At 40.8% G+C, this 19,282-nt stretch overlaps 2 protein-coding genes across 3 annotated transcripts in view; one reads left to right on the top strand and one right to left on the bottom strand.

Moving 5' to 3' along the window:
- LARGE1 (LARGE xylosyl- and glucuronyltransferase 1) overlaps positions 1-19,282 on the top strand; it is a 276,230-nt gene that overhangs the window by 108,617 nt on the left and 148,331 nt on the right. The gene's annotated exons all lie outside the window — the stretch shown is intronic.
- LOC135457620 (uncharacterized) lies at positions 12,414-14,714 on the bottom strand. Its single transcript, XM_064732327.1, has 2 exons — positions 14,380-14,714; positions 12,414-13,987 (listed from the first exon to the last, which is right to left on the bottom strand). Exon 2 carries the CDS (start codon positions 13,942-13,944, stop codon positions 12,433-12,435), a length of 1,512 nt encoding a protein of 503 aa, XP_064588397.1. The 5' UTR covers positions 13,945-13,987; positions 14,380-14,714; the 3' UTR covers positions 12,414-12,432.

Raw genomic sequence — 19,282 nt, forward strand, 5'->3', positions numbered from 1 at the left:
TGTTAATTTCTGACGTGTTTTAGGGTGCTAGTTTGTAAATAATTTTCTTCTAATCCATCAAGTCAGACTAATCAGTAAGAAGTAATTTCTCTGTTTTGAAACAAGTTTCTTTTGAGAACATATCAGTATTTCAGTGTGTATTTTGAGGCCTTTCTTCTGATGCTTGTTTTGATATGACACCTCTAAGAACACACCAGATCAGGAAAAATCAGGGAACGTAGTCTGGCCTCTTTGCCTATATTTGCTGAACGTGGTAATTTAAGAAATAGCTGTGACAGCATGTTGCCTTTTTAAAAAATAATATTTTAAAAAATAAAAGATAAAAATATAATTATATTTGTGATATAATGATTGTTATTTTATTATAATTATTTTTCTGATTTAACAGAGGCTGAAAGAGACCGTATCAGAAAATCTGAGTTTTACCATTGGTATCAGTGGGCTTGTTTCAGAAAATCTTGGTGGGTGGTGAGGCCGAAGGATTATTTACTCTTTTATTTTTAAACCTTTAGGGAACTACTTGTCACTTTTTCCCTTCCATTAGCTGGACTAAGTATATTTTTGCTCTCACACATTACCTGAGATCTTACATAACTGCACTATGGCAGCTGTGAGAGCCTGGAGAATATCACCAATTATGTGAGTTTCACATCAGTAGTAGTGATGTCTAGGTGCTTCACCATTGTTTCCTGTTAAGAGAGTTCATTATTATCTGCTTCTCCTGAATGGTTGGCAGTGGTTGACACAAGGACTGGATATTGTGTCTTTGTGCTCTCAACTCCGCTGTGAAGTAAAATTTCATCAGTGTGTTCTTGGAGAAGCTTTCAAGGTTCTTCTCAGCATGCTTCACAATACAGTGATCAAAATCCTCCATCAAAACATGAGCTAAGTTCACATGAGCTGCCTAGGACCCTAAATGGCAACCCCTAGGTTAAAGGGGGAGATGAACAACTCAGGCCATCTTCTGTCTGTCAGCCTGACCTCAGTTCCTGTGAGCTTCTAGGAGGAGGATGGCTTAGCTGAAATCAGTGCATTGCCATTGGCAATCTGAACCAGCCCATGGCTACCAGCAGGCACTGGCTATCTCTGAACCAGCCCATGGCTACCAGCAGGCACTGGCTATCTCTGAACCAGCCCATGGCTACCAGAGGCACTGGCTGTCTCTGAACTAGCCCATGGCTACCAGCAGGCACTGGCTATCTATCTCTGAACCAGCCCATGACTACCAGAGGCACTGGCTATCTCTGAACCAGCCCATGGGTACCAGAGGCACTGGCTATCTCTGAACTAGCCCATGGCTACCAGCAGGCACTGGCTATCTATCTCTGAACCAGCCCATGGCTACCAGAGGCACTGGCTATCTCTGAACTAGCCCATGGCTACCAGCAGGCACTGGCTATCTCTGAACTAGCCCATGGCTACCAGCAGGCACTGGCTAGATCTCTGAACCAGCCCATGGCTACCAGAGGCACTTGCTATCTCTGAACCAGCCCATGGCTACCAGAGGCACTGGCTATCTATCTCTGAACCAGCCCATTGCTACCAGCAGGCACTGGCTATCTCTGAACCAGCCCAGGGCTACCAGAGCCTTTCTAGGCACATCACGAGTAGTTAAGTGAGGAGGGAGGCTTTGTCTACTGGACACAGTCAGTTTTTCTCAGCTTTCACAGTGTCCAGGAGGGAGGGACAAAGCCAGGAGAGAGATGCTCCCTGCTCCCCAGTACAGCCAGGATTCTGGATGAGGTCTCCCACCTTTGCCATGCCAGTGGTACTTTGGCCATGTTCAGCCTTCAGGGATTTGGGAGGGGGAAGCAATGCAGAGGAGCTCTGAAGCTTGCTGGTTTGTAGCAGCTCTAACAGATGTATGGCAATGTGCTGTGCTTTGGCAGCGGCCAGCAGCAATGCTGCCGCTTGCCAAGACAATTGGCAGCAGATGGCTTTGTCCAATTCTGCCATGAAATTCGTTTAAACTAAAAAAGATAGAGTATTGTACTTGGAGCTGATTCATTGCAAGAAAGTGAAATTTCTTGTATTTTGATTTTATAAGTTGTGAATTTCACAAGTACTGATGAGAATTCAGATTATTACATAGCCTCCTCTCCACAGCCCAGCACCATGGTCATGCAAAAGTGAGAAAAGTTCAGTTGTATTCTTCAGTGATACCAAAGGCAGATTTCCTATATTTGCCATAGCTCCTAGGGTAACTTTTTTAAGTGGATCACAGCCGAGGAAATTTTGGACCCACAGTTCCTAATCTGTTTTTTGTAAAACTGTGTGTCCAAATCTTTATTTTGGCAGCTGACCCCATGATGAAAACAATACCACATTGCAGGAGTACATGCCATCTGTGATAACTTTTTAAATATAATTTTTGCTGCAAAATAGCAAGTGCTTAATGTAGTCTCTCCTCTAGCTTTTCTTCTATATTGATAACTAGAATTCTCATATGAGTTTGAACTGCTGGTCTTCATGGAACTTACTGAGAAAAAACAGTAAAAGAAGGACAGTACAGAAGATGTCCAATTTATATTTTTTTAGTGCTAACCTGAGACGTACAGAATTTTCTATCTCTGTAGCATTTGTAGTTTTGTTTATAAAATATGTTCGTATAAGTAATAGCAATAAATGCCAGAAAGCCATGCTGTTTTCTGATGAGAGTGATCTTTGTCTCTATCATTTTTACCAAATCCAGGCAGTATCTACGTATTTCTTTCTGATAATTGCTCTTAAAAAAAAAACAAACCAAAACCAAAAAATATTCATGATTTAATATCAGTGTCTTTTTAACTTTGGTGAAAAATTGTCCTTATGCTTTCAAAAACTTGGAAAAAATCTAAAAATTCAACAAAATATTTTGGAAAATACATAGCTTGAAGAAAAAAGCAAATCAGTGATTTTGGGTATGCAGTAGTTTTTGTGCTTGGATTAAATGCTGTTAATATCAAAAATAAATCTATTATTCTGAAAAATACTTAGAAAGCTAAACTAGCTGAACAATTTGGAATAACTATCTAATTTGTGTTAGAATTTGAGTATTAATTAAAAAAGCACAATCCTGACCATCCTATTTTGAAAGTCTTGAAGACTATTTATTTTGACTAAGAATGTGCTTTTCACTTGTACCCAGGTGATTTAGGAGCTGGGGAAATAGGCCCACATCACAGGTTCAAAAGTATCTGAGAGATTTAGGAAGATGAGCACAGCCTATTTGTTCTTGTAACTGATGACTGCCATTCTAAAAATCCCACACCATCTCCCAAGCTTTATTCATATGTAAATTGCTGGTGATTAAAAAATGCTATTTATAGAAATCCAAAGGAAGGAAAGTGTAAAATACTGCAGTGGTCTAAGGAGTGTATTTTCTCAGAGCACCTCCCCAGCAGACAATAATTTGTATCTTGTACTGGTGAAGCATTTCCAGCACAGAGGCAAGTGCACCAGTGAAAAAACCTCTCTGTATTGATATAATAAGCTGCTTCCCTACAATGGAATGTGCTGCTGGTGAACATGAATTTTTTTCTGATGTAATTGTATGTACTCACAGTGCTTCCACAAGGATAGCAGTTCAGTCAGGGATTAAACATTTTCATACCCCATTTCATGGCTCAGGAACTTTCTCTGGAAGCTCAGGTAGGCTGCCGGAAAGCCTGAAAATCCCTTGAACAAGGATTTGGTTGTTAGCTTGTTACCAAATAAGAGGACTTTTAGTATAATAATATAAAATGAGTAAAGAGTGTTGTTTTGTTTTTAATTTTCCTGAGCTCTGCTGGGGAAAAAAGGTACTCTAAGGACCTCCTCTTTTATTTGGAGCTAGTGAAGTGAACAGGGACTGTTTTCTTTTTAATCGGTAGTCTTACTTAAGAAAAATTAATGAACTGTTTTTCCAAAAATCTTGTTGTTAGTATTTCATATTCACAGTGTACCACCACATAAAGATGTTCCATTTTTGAGGCTGCTTGTTATTCTTCTCTAAAATGTGACTTAACTGCTGAATGGTAGCACAAGAAGTTCTGTTCTGATTCTGAGGTTTCTGAGCACGGGCAGCCTCAGAGCCACTGTGATGAATGGAGCAGCCTAAAACTAGGCTACATTTATCAAAACTCACACTTAAGAGCTGACTGAAATACTTTGGTCTGTTACCTGCACAAAGCAAATGATCACTAGTAGGACAGGGCACTAGCCTGTCTCATTTATTAAAATAGTAAAGAGTGTTCAAATTTGAATTTTGGCATGATTTTCATTATCAGTATAATAGATGTAAGACAGAAGTTAACATCTTCCAAGTCAAATTGTTGCAGTACACACCAAAATAAAAACTGGATATGGTCAAACCCTTCAGTAGGAGCCATGGGCATAAAAACCTTGTTTCAGGTTTGTGGGTTTTCTCCCCCTTCCTTCAGCAGCCCTTGCATTTCCTGAGGCTTGTGTACTTACAGAGCATTGGCAGGTGCCTGCCCATCAGAATGGATTTGTAGTAAGTCCTCGGACAGCATGTTCAAAACAATATTAAATCCCACGTTCAAGAACAAAGTTAGGCTGTTATGACTTTATTTTTAAAGCCATTTAAGCAATTTGAATAAGGATATATTCCTAAAAGTGTACCTACCTGCAATCTGTGCCTCTCAGGCTCCTCAGTGGCTATTAATTTTAATGGTATGTGGTTCTAAGTCATCTACGTGATCTTCAAGATCTTATTTTTTTACAAAATGGTATAAAGACATTAAAAAATTCCAGATAATATAATTTCATTGTAAAGTACCAATATGGGGGATTTTAAAAATTAAATAATATTTATCTTCTCTATCACCTAAAGAAAAACAATTATGAGTGCTTTTCCAGCTCCTCATTCTTCCTTCTCTCAGTCTACACTGGAATTAGGAATGAGAAACAAGAAAAAAAAAAAAAAAAGAAAATTTAAAAGTTTTTCATTGCTAGACTTTTCTTGACAGCTGGGGAATAAATTATTTTCAAAAAAAGATAAAAATATAGGTTTGGCAGAGCAAGCTGTTCTGGGAAAGAGTTCTTAATCACTGTCTTAATAATTTTGGCCTACTAGATGCGTGGTAGGATTCTCCCTCATCTGAATTATAAAGGGAGTCACCACTCTTTTTACTGACGTTAGTAGTTTTCTTTTTCTCTCAAAGAAAGTGCTGATGAATATGTCACTGCTATGGAGAATTGCTCTTCTATAAATATATCCATTGGTTTAGATTTATTTCTTAAATCTCTGAGTAAGTCAACATTACAGAAGCTTGAGGGAGTAGTTTACTAGGATTTCATTGTCCCCTGAAACTAGGATAGGTGAGTTTAGTAATACATTGATTTTTAGGTTTCCCTAAAATTGAGAAGTCTAAAGAGTTTGTGTGCTCTTTTTTTTTTTTTTTTCTTTTTCCAACAAATTAACCAAAAGTCTATCAGATGCTTTTCTTTAGTAAATTTGAAATTAGGGTCAGCATCTGCCAGCATATGCTATGCTTATCTCAGACCCAATAGGTGTTTTTGACATCTTTGTCTTAACGGCTCCATCTCTGGGTTTCATTATGTTTTTTTTTTTTATTTTTCTGGTTCATGTTCTCTATTTTAAATTGGATTTGTGCCTCCTTCTTGCTATTTCCATTTTACAAAGCCAGATATGAAATGTGACCTCAAGTTACTGATTTTCATGTTTCTCGGAGCAGCGCTTCAGTGCTCTCTGCATACTCCATTGCACTAATAGTTTAAGCTCTTTTTCCTGAAGACATATATAAGCCCATCACTGTACTGTGCCCTGGGTTCAAAATCTTCCAAGCACTGAAATTCAGTTGGCAAGATACACTCGTAGTGATTTATTGGTATCTTTATTGGGGGTCAGAAAGGGAACAATTTGCAGACTGCCCTTTATGCTGCCCTTGTGGCACAGAAGGAAAGTTCTCATACACCACTTGGAAGTGCCATTGCTGTAGCTGTCCTAAACTGCAGTGCTCATGAAGCCATCATGTTACTGCATTTCCAGAAATGTTGCAGCTGAACTGATAGCAATTCCAGATGGATGTTTTTGTTTCCCTCTAGAAGCATTTGATAGACATGACTATACCGTACATGCAGCAGTCCCTTATGCTCCGTAGTGTCCTGTTTTGACCCTGGTGGATCAGTTCCTGAGAGAGACAAAAGTCTCCAGTCATGAATTTTTCTCCATTTCTTCCTGATCCATTTTTTCATGTTCCCAGTGGCATAAGTCAGCTTTACTTGTCAGGGATCATATTTCCTAAGACTTGCAAGTGGCAGCTCTGCTATGACTGTACTCCAAAGCCTTCTTTCTCTTTCTTGAGCTGCAGAAATTAGTCTTTAGAATATTTCTGCTTTTGGTCCCAGCATAGCCTTTGAGAGCAGCCCTGCTCAGGAAATGTGTGTGCCACTGTTGTTGAAAGGATGTAGCTGAAGGCAGATTCCCTTAGGCTGTGCCCCAGCTCATTTAGGAAGTTCATACTCATTGCCTGTGCTTCTACTCTTCCTTCTAAGGAGCTGCTGCAGTCCCTTCCTACAGAGGTTTGTAACCTTTGTGACATTGTGCTAAGACCAACATTTAAATAGTGTACATTAAAAATAGTCCTTTCTTTATGGTGATGGGAAAAGAGCTTTCTTAAGCACATGTATCATGGCACTGCAGTTTGCCAGCTCAGTGCCCTGCAAACTGGAACCATTATTAAGGCTTGCATCTCTCCTGGTAGTACATGCAGTAGTGCTTTTTGCTTTTATTTCTTTTATTTCTGCTATACACACATGAGCTAAATGAAGGCAGAAGTACTTCTGGTATTTTGTAACTTACACTTGCTTATCCTTGAAATTCTTGTATTTGCTCCATATTGCACTTTTAGGTATGGCATGGCATCGTATGGTATTGCTTTGTTATGGTATGTGGGGGAGCAAGAGCTACAAGCATGATTAGGATTTAATTTGTTTCCTTTCTGGACAGGGATTTTACCTGTGGCAGTAGCACCATCTACATCCCTGTTCTCTAAAGCAGTGTGTGTTCCTCTTCTCTCAGTTATGCAGCTCCAGTTCCGAGCATTCCAGAACAAAACAGTATTTTCCTTACCATCCTTCATCTGCACTTATCTTGAGAATTTGGTTATATATCTATCTGTTAAAGAGAAAATGAATGAACAGCCTGCAGAGCACTAGCAAATAATCCTGATTAGTTTTATCTATGAACATGATTCTTGTCAGTTGAAGCTATGCAGAAGTGGCTGCTGGTAAGTAAAAAAGATTTGTTTTCATTGGATTTTCTTACATATTTCTCCTATAAGTAGACCATCGTCAGTAGGTTAGAAATAATTTTTGGCTGTTTCATCTTAAAACCTGTAGCCACAGTTCTTGGTCATACCTGTAGCTCAGTGACAACTTTTGATTTGATTCATGGAAGGAAAAGCAAACAGGGAGAGAAAAAAGAAATGTAAAGTGTTAACAGTACCTCTGTGGTGTCTACTTCACAGGTTTTATGGTAAAATGTATTTGCTGTAATTGGTTTTTTGCTGTGGTGAGTACAAACCAGCCAGGATTAAGAGAGGAAACAAGCATTCCTGAGTTGACAAAACAGCCTGAAAAACCTTTCCACAACAGATAGAGGAGCATTTTGAGCTGTAACTGTTTCAGAGTGTTTTTGGTGACTGCTACTAATAGGCTCTCCAGAAGAAAAAAAAAATTACTCCCACCTTCTACATCCACTGTGTCACTGGGATTTGTGCCCACTTGAGCAAGTACTGAATTTTGCACAATGTCTTAGAATATTTAAAAGTGAAGGCTCAAGCTGTTCTGTTTTAGGTTGCATTTATAGATGAATTTCAATCTAATTTAGAGAGTCCTCACCCATATTAGATGCTTTATATCTTGAATATTTCTGTCACTTCACCCCCTACTTAATTACTTTCATTCTTCCCTAATTGAGTTTAGGGTAATAACTTTGATAACTCAGACACCATCTGGCATGGGAATACAGATTTCACAAGAAGAAAGCAGCAAAATTGCACTTGAAGTTCAGTAATATTTCTTCCCTTTCTCTTTTTAAGAGAAATAATCAAAACTAGGCATGAAAATATTGTCATTTCACAGTTTTCAAAGAATCTTGAGCCATACCAAATCTAGAGATGTATAACTACAGAGTGCACTTTAGAATTCCTCACAAGTGCTCATTCTGTGAAATACAAAAAATAATAACATGGTTGTGGCTATGTGACTGAGGCTTGAAATTAAGCTTATTTTCACATCTCTTGTATGCAGCTGATAAAAGCCAGTTGGTTAGATTAGATATACCTGGGCTGCTCAGTTTGGAAGGTATGAATTCATTACATAGGCATTTTACACTGCTTAATCCACAGAGCAGGATCAGCATCAGCCTATTAGGAGGGATTACACTCTGCACAGCCACACAGAGGATGGAGATAGAATTTGCAGAAATTTCAAAATGGAGAAAGGAACTGGGAGAATGCTGGGCTCTGAAAGCAAGGCATTAAGGATCATCAGGACCTGATTATGAACCAGATGCAAGAGGATTGAACAAGAGAAGCAGGAAAAGGTTGTGGAGCTGAATCAAAAAGGGAAAAGGCACAGCTGTGAAATTAAATACATGGTAATTGCTGTCTAACAGATTTGGAGGTTTATATGCTTGGCAGAGTTAAACTTCAGCTTTTTAAGTACTATAGTGGGACACAGTAGAAATGATGGCATTTTACCTTTATTTGATCATTCTTTCCTGCAATCTGGATATCTTTTGAATGCTTCTCCTTTGGAGAAGGAGAGAACCCCATAACATGTACTGGGGAGAGATCAGTGAAAATAACATTTTTCAGTACGAAACTTTGCCTGCAGAGCCCTCTCAAGGATAGTTCCAACCAAAATAAACACACCCTCAGTAATTCAAAATCATGATAAATACTTGTTAATTTTGTGTATTATTTTATTAGGTATAATTCTGTAGTCTTTCAAGTTTTACTGAAGATTACTAAAGGGTATTTAGATTCCTTTAAATGCCTGACAACTGTGAGGATTCTCATAATTGTCTTTAGGCTGAATTGAGGGATTTCCCATAACTGTCGCAGACTTGTCACAGGTGCTGGCCCTTCTGTTTACCCAGCCTACCTGATGTATCTGCTGTCATGGTAAAGCATAAGGCATTTGAACAATCCTAAGAAAAATTTTGCACTGCTAGTTCAAAGGGCATAATTTACTATATCTAAAATGATAAGTTTTAAAAGCTTTGTCTTCTGATTTTTTTCATCATGATAGGTGGTGTTTTTTCAGCTTCTGCTGCAGGGATGAAAGCGAGATCTTAGTGCAAAAGAAGCAAGCAAATAGCATTGATATTTTCTCATGTAGGTCCAAAATTTGACTTTCCAATAAATCTAAAATATTTCAAGACTTTAAATACAGTTTTAATACAGCTTTCCTTGTTGATTTGATGCAGTCAGATTATTCAAGAAAAGAAAGAAAAGCATTGTCTGATGGAATTCACAATAAACATTTGTGCTCATCAAATAAGAAACCAAATAATTTCCATAGAATGTGCTAGGGTAAGGTGTTAGTGTGAATTTTAAATGTGTACCTGCTGAAGTTACAATTTCTCAAGAGAGAAAAGACTCTCTCCAAACAGGAGAAGTCACACTGGAATGTCTTGTCTATTGGAATTTTACCATAAGGGACAGGATACATATATAATGTTAGACATAAGGGATCTTCTTCAGAGGAAAGCATAAAGTCAGGAGTGGTACAACTCAGTATCTGTACTGTTTTAGTGATAGTTAAAACCAGAAGAAGGCATAATTTAGAAAGTAAACTTTGTAGTAATAGGACTATAAAGTGTTCTTAGTCTTTTGCCTGCCTCAGTTTTTCCTGGGTAGATGGTTGTAATTTAGAAGGGAGAAGTCCATGTTGTAGATGGAGATTCCTTACTTTCTGTAAGGGTATGTTTGAGAGAAAATATAGGTGATGGAAGCAATGTTCTTTAGCTTTCAGTCCTCAGCTTTATCCAGTGTCACTTCTTAACAGCTAATTTCCATGTCTAGTTTAGCTCAAATTTATATGGAATATATAATTAAAAATACTAAGATCCTTCCCTTTTCCTGAAACAAGATGGGAGCAGGTGAGAAACGAAGCCACCTTTTTCTCTGTTGTTCTTTTCCAATCATGTTGTTTCTTCTTTTGCTTGACCTTTAAAGGATTTTTAAGGTTGCAGCATTTTTGTTATGTAGCTGATCTATTGGTTTTTAACACGTCTGATTGTTCTTTAGGCATAAGGTATGTTAATTTGTATTTTTTCAATATGCAACAATTTTGGTCAAGTCTCTGTCTATTCCGCAAAGATGTTAAGATAAAAGATATTTCAAATGGTAGAAGTGAATAAACCTATAATTACACTAACAAAGGAAGATGGAGAAATACATTTAGTGCAAATCTGTCAACAGAATAAAGAACAATTGTAGGACTGTAATTGACCTCTAGACACAACACAATACAGTAGTTTTCGTAAATGCCTCTGCCTTCATCTTCCCGTTACTCCAACACAGAAACTTGCCCTAGACATCAATTAGTTTGTAGCATATATCAGTGTAGAAAGATGATGGCCATTGGCCCTGTATCCAGTCTCACCTCACAAGAGCATCCTTAAAAATCCTGTGTTGTTTGTACTTACTAAAGAGGTGTCATACTGCTTTTGAGGGGAACACCTGGAGGTAATGAAAACTTGGGAAACTAGACATCTATTTGAGAAAAAAAAAAAAAAAAAGAAATGTTTACTTAAAAGCATGCAAATCCTGTCAATATTGAGCACTACTGCTCTGAGTAAAGCAACTTTCTTTTATATTAGTAAATAAGTGTGTCAGTAGGGCTTAACCTCAGTGTTGCCACACACAAGAGGAGGCATATTCTTCAGAAATCTAGTTGAGGATCCTAAGTGCGCATTAAGATGTTTCTGTGCAGCACAGCAGAAATGTGAATTAGTCTCCAAGATCCCCCTCATCTGTTTCAAGACAAACCCTTAGTAAGCAGAACAGCTAAGTCTTGCTCCCAGTTCGCTGGTTTTAACCTTAATAAACTTTTGGCTGCTTGAAAATGAAAAATCTCTTTTGCTTGCTTCACAGGAAGCTCAGCAGGTTTGTGATGGGGCACAGGGGACATAGCCCACATTCTAACCTAAAGCAGTACAGCACTGGGTGTATTTGTGGTGCAAGATAAAAATGAGTAACACCACCGTGCTGTACGCATGCACATATCATGCAGCATTAGACCTACACTTGTTTTCGTCAGTCACCAAGTTTTGCCTTTTGCTTACTTGAAAGAGGATTATGTTTCTTATACAGTCTTCAGTTTTGTAACAAAATAACAATATAATAAAAAAGAGTATTTTCCTCATGTATTATAGGAAACTTAAATCACTGATAGAAGTTAAATCTCTGTTTAGGTGATATAGCAATCAGATACATCTGATAAAAAATCAGTTCTTAGAAACTTACCATATCTTTGTAGAAGGAGCATTTCCATATTAAAGCTAAGTACTTTTTAAAAGGTAAAAGTTGAGTAAGTTAGTGTGAAAAGGAGGTTCCATATTACATATCAATAGAGTCTGATCACCAAAAATTTGTTGTAGCCTTGGATAGATATTTGGCCATACTGAAGCTTATTACAGCGACCTTAGACGGTCACTGTGGTGAGAGAAGGACGAGAATCTTGTTTCTTGATCAGAAGGCTGATTTATTGATATAAGATATATAATACATTATAACTATACTAAAAAGAATAAGAAGAGAGGTTGCAGAGAGCAGCTATGCTAAGAATAGCATAGAAAGAATGAATAACAAAGTTCTTTGCCCAGGGAATCTGTCCCTGAGCTGCTCCTGTGATTGGCCTTTAATGGTACACAAGGAAGATGAGCCAATCACAGGGACACCTGCTACATTTCACAACAGCTGATAACAATTGTTTACATTCTTCTTCTGGGGCCCTTTGCTTCCCAGAAGAAGGAGAAATCCCAAAGAAAGGATTTCTATGAAGAAATGTCTGCGACATCTCACCCTTCTAAATTGTATAAATTAAAAGAAAAATGCTGATGTGAAATGAACAGGAGATTTCTTCAACTGTAAAATATACAATACTAATAAATCACTAAAACAATCCTACAATCTAAAAAAATGCAAAAAACAATGCAAAGAGAATTCAAGTCCAAGCAGCTGGGTTTCAGGAACAGTCCAAGAGCTGAAGTTGTTTCTCTTGGATATCTGAGAGTCCTTTTCGGTCCTGAAAACAGGCTTGCTGCAAAAGTCCCATCAACAGTTATCACAAACCATTGACAATCTTACAACTATTTCAAACAACTTGAACAACTTTTAGAATGTCCTTTTCTGGCCCTTCAATGCTTCAGTGCTTCAAAACTGCTGCCCACTGTTTTCAATCTTTTTTATTTATTTATTTTTTTTTTTTTTTTTTTTTTTTTTTTTTGTGATCGAAAAAGAAAAGAGCAGCAGCAGAGCAGAGCAGTGCCAGAGAAGGAAAGGCCCTGGGGGCCCTGGCCCATGATGGACCAGGAACCCCAAAACTGGCCCACAAAGGGGGACCAGGACCAGTAGGAGAAACCTCAACCCCCAGTAACACCAAGAGGCCAAATGCTGGCCCTGGCCCAAAAACTTCCTGAGCCCAACGGCCCAGGCCAAACCCATGAGGCAGGCTCTGCACTCCCACAGGCCTGCACCCTGCTGCCAGTACAATGGCAGCACGAGTGGGGACACGCTTCCTTTCCCCAAAACCACTGAGGCATGCCAGCAGCAGGGAAATAGAAGCCTCCCCCAGAGATCCCATCTGGGGTCTGGAGATGTTTGTTTCCCACAGCAAACCAGCTATGGTCTCCTCCATCTGTGCCCTCTTCCCCTGCAATGCATTGGGTTTGTGTCTCATCCGCCCCATGGCATCATTCCCACCCCCTCCGGGCTGGAGATCAGAGGCAGAGCTCTCGGGATGCACCTGCCCCCCGCCACTAGGGCGCAAGAGAGGCGGCAGAGATGGCAGCCTCCATGGGACAATCCCCGAAAAAACACCCCCGAACCCGCCGAGAATGCTGATCTTAAAAGCAGGGAGACGGGCTGTGCCCCCAGTCAGCTGGCGTGCAGCCCCCGCTCCACGGAAGGGAAGACCAGCCGCCGGGGCCCCTGCTACAGCAACCGGTCCGGGATGGTCCGAGCTCGAACAAGCCGCCGGTTCCAGGGCAGTCTCTGACGCCGACACGGAGGACACAGCCTCCGACAACGGCAGGACTGCTGGGGCAGCCTGTGCAGGCAGCGGGGGGGAAGCCGGAACCGGGGAGGGAATCTCGCTGGATGTAGGAGTGGCCGCGGGCTTTTCCGAGGGTCCCGCAGGTTCGGCGCCGTCTCCAGCACCATCCTGAACAGGGACCGTCTCGGCTTGAGGTGGCGAGGAGGCCGATGGAAGCGGCAGAGGGGCCGGAGGGACCGGAGAGAACAACTCCTCCGCTGAGCCGGAAGCTGGAGACGCGTCGTCGTCGCTTAGCAACTCAGCAGCCACAGGAAGTGCCTCTTCTGCATTCTCAGACGCAGGCGCTGGCAGGGGCGGGGAGGCCTGTGAATCCATGGGCGGGACTGCCTGGAGAGGCGGAGACGGGATCGCCTGGAGTGGCGGCCGCGCCGGTGAGGCGGGTCTTGAAGGCGGACGCAGCGCTGGCAGGGGCGGCACCAACGGCACTGGTTCGAGCGGGACCGCCCATTCCCATCCCCCCGGAGAGAGAGAAGGAGGGGGGGGAGAAGGTTCCGTCTGCGCAGGCTCCGGGGAAAGAGTAAAAAAAAACTTCTTCGCTCGGCGCAGTTTCGCCCCCCCCCGCCGCGAAGCAGGGGGGGCCGGGCAGCCCCCACTCATCCCCCGCCGGGTCTTCTCCCGCTGAGGACAGGGGGCTGGGAAGCCCCCACTCATCCCCCGCCGGGTCTTCTCCCACCGGGGACGGTGGAAACGGAGCCTGTCCATAACAGTTAGAAATCCATTGAAAAACAGCTGCTCTCCGTTTCAAAACTGGGAAGAGCTTTAGAAATGCTGGGTAGATAAAAGGCAAAACACGTTCCTGGCCCCAGACAAACTGAAAAATGGAGTTCATGCACTCCCAGACAAAAACATCCAAGGCATACAGGACATGAGTAAAGAACTCAAAAAGCTTTGCCCATCGAAAGAACTCATAGAGATCTGTTGCTGACAGAAAAATCCCATCTTCTCTACACCATTTTTGCCAGAGGGCAATAAGTTTCTCCTCTGAAGGGGAGAACTGAACCTCTTCTTCCAAGGCATGTGTTCGCCATACCAACCGCCACAAACTACGAAGGGCTGGTTCATCAGGAAGGGAAAAGACAAAATTACCTTGTGAAAATGTCCAGCTTGCTCTGGCCAGCTCTGCGAACATCTTCCTGAAGGTGTTCCAGAAGAAGGTTCTCTTTGTGGTCAGCCTTGGCTGTGAACTCTGTCCAAATCAGGATCTTCAGTTCTTCAGCTCCTGGCTTGAATCCACTTCTGTGGTCACTTCAAAGCAACCATCACTTGCTACACATACAGGATTTTTCCCAGTGCAGCAATTTTGCTCCTCTGGTCTTTATCAAATTAATTTTTGCCCTGACACGAGGGGTCACCAGATATTACAGCGACCTTAGACGGTCACTGTGGTGAGAGAAGGACGAGAATCTTGTTTCTTGATCAGAAGGCTGATTTATTGATATAAGATATATAATACATATAAACTATACTAAAAAGAATAAGAAGAGAGGTTGCAGAGAGCAGCTATCCCAAGAATAGCATAGAAAGAATGAATAACAAAGTTCTTTGCCCAGGGAATCTGTCCCTGAGCTGCTCCTGTGATTGGCCTTTAATGGTACACAAGGAAGATGAGCCAATCACAGGGACACCTGCTACATTTCACAACAGCTGATAACAATTGTTTACATTCTTCTTCTGGGGCCCTTTGCTTCCCAGAAGAAGGAGAAATCCCAAAGAAAGGATTTCTATGAAGAAATGTCTGCGACAGAAGCTAATTCTGAAAGTACTGTTGACTTCCATGAACAACTCATAGCTATTTAACACAACTTTAACTTCTGCAAGTAACTAGCTGCCCTTAGCTAATTTATGTACTCTTGTTGTAGGTGTATTTCTTCTGCCATGACTGATTTTTACATCTACTGTTTTAAAATTATGTGTGTTCCATTTCTGATGTCATAGCCATGACATGTAACCTACCATCTGTATCACTGCTGAGATGTTTCTTTCCTCTGCAAAGTGTGTTAGCAATTTTGCTGTATATAGTACATGATGATCTGGTATGACATTTTTCTTCATGAGGAGGACAGGAAACTAACTCCAGAGTTATTTTATCTCTTGTCATAAGTGAAGATAAATGTCATAACACTGATCAGCCTTCATGTGTCCTGAATGTGCAGTTATTTGCATTTTCCCTTCACTTTTCTTTGGGACTGAAGTGGCTGAAATGACAGTCACAGCAAATGAAGTGCTGAGAATGTGTGGGGAGAAAAGAAGACTCAATACTGAAAGATACTAATTTGCTTGTGTAATCTTCAGATATATTTATAAAGAAGAACAATCACTGATCTGTAAATTTTTTCTGTGCTACTTGACTTTATGTATGTATGCTCATATCTGTTGTTGTTGGCTTGTGCTCTATAAGATTTGAAGGTTTTTACAGATCTTGGTACTACTAAGGAAGAAATGCTGTGGTGCAGAATTTGGATTTTTTTGCTTACTTATTTATCCTTGAACAATCCTTGATGCTCAGTGAGTGTTCAGTTCCTTTTTCAGTAGCCTCAATCAAAATACGAGCACATGGTTCTCTGATGGCATCTCTGTGCCAAGGGAGATTAAGGGATATAACAAGCTTTTGAGCAGGTTTCAGCATCACCAACCAGCCTGAACTAATACTGCAGCATTTCTGTTTATGTGCCTAAAGTCAGTTTTTGAGATGATGTGTAACACTGCTACCAGGTGACTTCCAGCAAGGCACACAAATTTTACTAAGTTCTAAACCATTACTTAAAAGAGAGGGGCTTTCCTAGAGGCTGACCACCTGCATTACCTTAGACCTGCCTTTTTCTACCCATCTCCCATGTTTACCTAAAGCCAAACTTTTGATTTACTTTTGCTTGATATTTTTTATTATCAAATAAATAAATCTTTTGCTTTACTATTCCTTGTTGTCTGATAAAAAAAGCATTCAGGTCTGCTAATTGACAATTAACAGGTTAATCGACAATTCAGGTCTGTTAAGCCTACAATCGACTCAAACCAAAGTGATAGGGTAGCTACATGGAGGCACAAGGAGTTTTCTTATGGATTCCACAAAAGTCTTCCCTATTCCTTTTCATGTTTCCTTATCCCTAAAGGGACTGTGCCTCTGAACTCTTTGGGTATTAAGCAGATCTGGGCATGTGTTATCAGTCATGGAATTATGAAAACGTGGAGAACTGAAGAGATACATGTAATCCAGGCATGGTGTGTGTTTATCTGTGTTCTTGACACTGCAGTTAATCAGGGGGTCATGGCTGTTACTGATGACCAAGTATCACATTCAGGAAATGAAGTTCTGACCTGCAGGAAGTAATATCAGAAAAAGCTTAACAGAGAATCACATAATGATGCTGAATTTTCCACCGCATCTGAAAGGTGGTCACTGGGAGCTAATGGACCAAATCCGGAGTTACTGTGTGTCTTTTAAGGTGACCAGGCTACCTTGTCACAGACAAGTTGTTGCATGTTTTTAGGTTGTAAGGAAGTTAAGGTAAATGTTTAGAGGAAGGTGCAGAACTGTCTTTTGTAATATTCTGGTTGAAATTAATTTTTCCCTCTTGTGCAGGGTTAGGATTGTTTTCCACTGTAGCTTGTAGATGCCAGTGTGTGCAAGTGCATTTCTTCTGAATGGTTGGCCTGATGAGGGTGAGGAAGGATATGCAAAGCAGACTCTCTTGCCCAGGTTCCCCAAATCCAAGAGCTGTACAATCAGGAAATGCATTATAGCATCCATTGTTGCTTCAGCAGGGAAAGCGTGCTTTACATAGGCAAATACTGCTCAGAAGTTTAACTTAATAATTATCAGCTGGAGCCTCTATTGATGAGCAGCTGAGGCTAATTACCAGCAACAGAATTGGAATTAACTGCTACTAGGCTTGCTTTGAGCATGCTTGTCTCTAGCTTGTGGTTACTGTGGCAATTGTAGAAACATAGATACATACATTTTCTAAGCTTATATGTACTTATTTCTTGTACTTTCTGTCCTCTTAAAAAACACTGTAAAATGATGGCTTTTCCCCTTCCTGTTTCTTCCACAGTTTATTACTGAGCAGGAGCCAACATAGAATAGCTCCAGTCTTTTACATCCCATGCCATGAATGATAGTCACAGTAGTGTGTACAGCTGCAGTGACACATTTGGGCACATGCTTTACCTCAGAGAGCTGTAATGGCTGCCTGCTGCTGATTATACATTCTGCTGTATCAGGGCCAGTAGTCACCTTAAGACAAAGCTCACACCCGAGCAGGGAATACCTGGGTGTAAGAAGTCCAAATGGTTAATGAAAAAAGAGATGCTGCTTTTCCATAGGAAATTTTCAGATTAACGAATCCCATTGTTTTCTCTCCCACTTGTGCTGTACACCAGGGAAATTCAGCTGGCTACAAATACTTACCCTGCAGATATCATTCATATGCCTTTTCCTAAGTGTGCTTTATTATTCACATCACACTCCTACAGGCCCTCCACAGCTTCCCTTCTAATTATTCCCTGCTTGCCCATTCCTATGAATAACCAGTGGCATTCACCCACATTCTGCCATTTAAGACGTTTAGTAGTCCATCCTACTATGAATTGGATTTCTCATTTTCCAGGAGGTGCCACAATTTATTTAAATTCATCCAGACTGAAACTCTAAAAATTTATAATTGAGTTGCAGAAGGTTTCAGCTTCAGGGCACAGGCATCCACCAGGCAGTGGTTGTGGTGGAGGTGGTAGAGGGCAGTGCTTCAGGGCAGAGGCAATTGGGCTGGCTCAGGCCAGCTAAAGCTGAGTTGGATGTGTTGCACTGCAGGAGGTGAGAAGCTCTCTGTGACCCTCTGGGTCAGCTTAAGCTGTGGGAATGGTAACCTCTAACTGAACGGGGATTTGTGTCTGTAACTGACCTAAAAGAGCTCATTTATTTGTACCCCACGTGTATACTGCTAATTGTGATGAGGTTGTTTATGACAAAAAGTCACTGCTAAGGGATAGCCTTAGGGTCATTGCTTCTGTGGAGAAGTGTGTTTGCCAAAAACCTTACAGGCAACACCTCAGGCCTGGTAGCATGGTCAGAGGACAGAAGGGGCACTGACCCTCTCCTCCTGTCACAGGGTGCTCTGCAGGGTGTTTGCTGAGTGTTGTTGTAGGGGATTTCCCTGCAATATGACTTCAGGGTCCACACATACGAGTCTTTCTGGCTGTCACGTTGGCAGTCTTGACCTGCTGCAAAGCTTTTGATCAGAAAGAGAATACCCCTCTACCTTTGGGGAGATGGAGTTTCTTTTCTGCTCTTTCTCCCTCGCTTCCCAACTGCTAAAGAAGTGGTTTGCCAAAAAAATCAGCATCTTTACAGGAATGGGACTTGGAGAAAATAACAATTTGTCAAGAGCACAGATGGCTTATTTAGAATCTAATAGGTATTAAGACATTATTTTCCCCAGGCTTTACTCCTGATATTGATAATGCGTTATCTTTGCCAAGTTCCCCTCTTGATAACATGTTATCTTTGTCAAGCCAAGTCCCTGATAAAATCTTATTTTCCCTCAGTGCTCACTCTGATAAGATATTATTTTCTTACATCTCTGCTGCCAGTGGAAGGGAGAGAAATGTTATTTTTAGTCCTTTTCTTGAAGAGGCATATATATTGCCAAGGCAATGCAAAACAGGGAAAGAAAGAATGAGAAGAACAAACAAAAAATGTTACTTTATTCTAGACAAGGAAATGAGCAAATATTTTAAGACTTATGGGCCCTTGTTTTGAATATGCTAATAAACCAACATTAATAACTAGCTAATGAGCCTGTATTTCTTTTGCAAAAACAAACTATTTTTAAAAAGTCAGATCTGTTTCCAAGAAGGATGTTTATGTTTAGATCTTCTTCCTGCATTCTGTTGCTTCATGCTTTTTCTTTACCTGGTATCTTTTACTCTTTACCATCCCTATTAGAGAATCCCTATCAGAATTGCATTTGCTCAGCCGGCACATAAGCAGCTC

This window comes from Zonotrichia leucophrys, chromosome 1A (genome assembly GCF_028769735.1).
Source record: "Zonotrichia leucophrys gambelii isolate GWCS_2022_RI chromosome 1A, RI_Zleu_2.0, whole genome shotgun sequence".
Lineage (NCBI taxonomy): Eukaryota > Metazoa > Chordata > Aves > Passeriformes > Passerellidae > Zonotrichia > Zonotrichia leucophrys.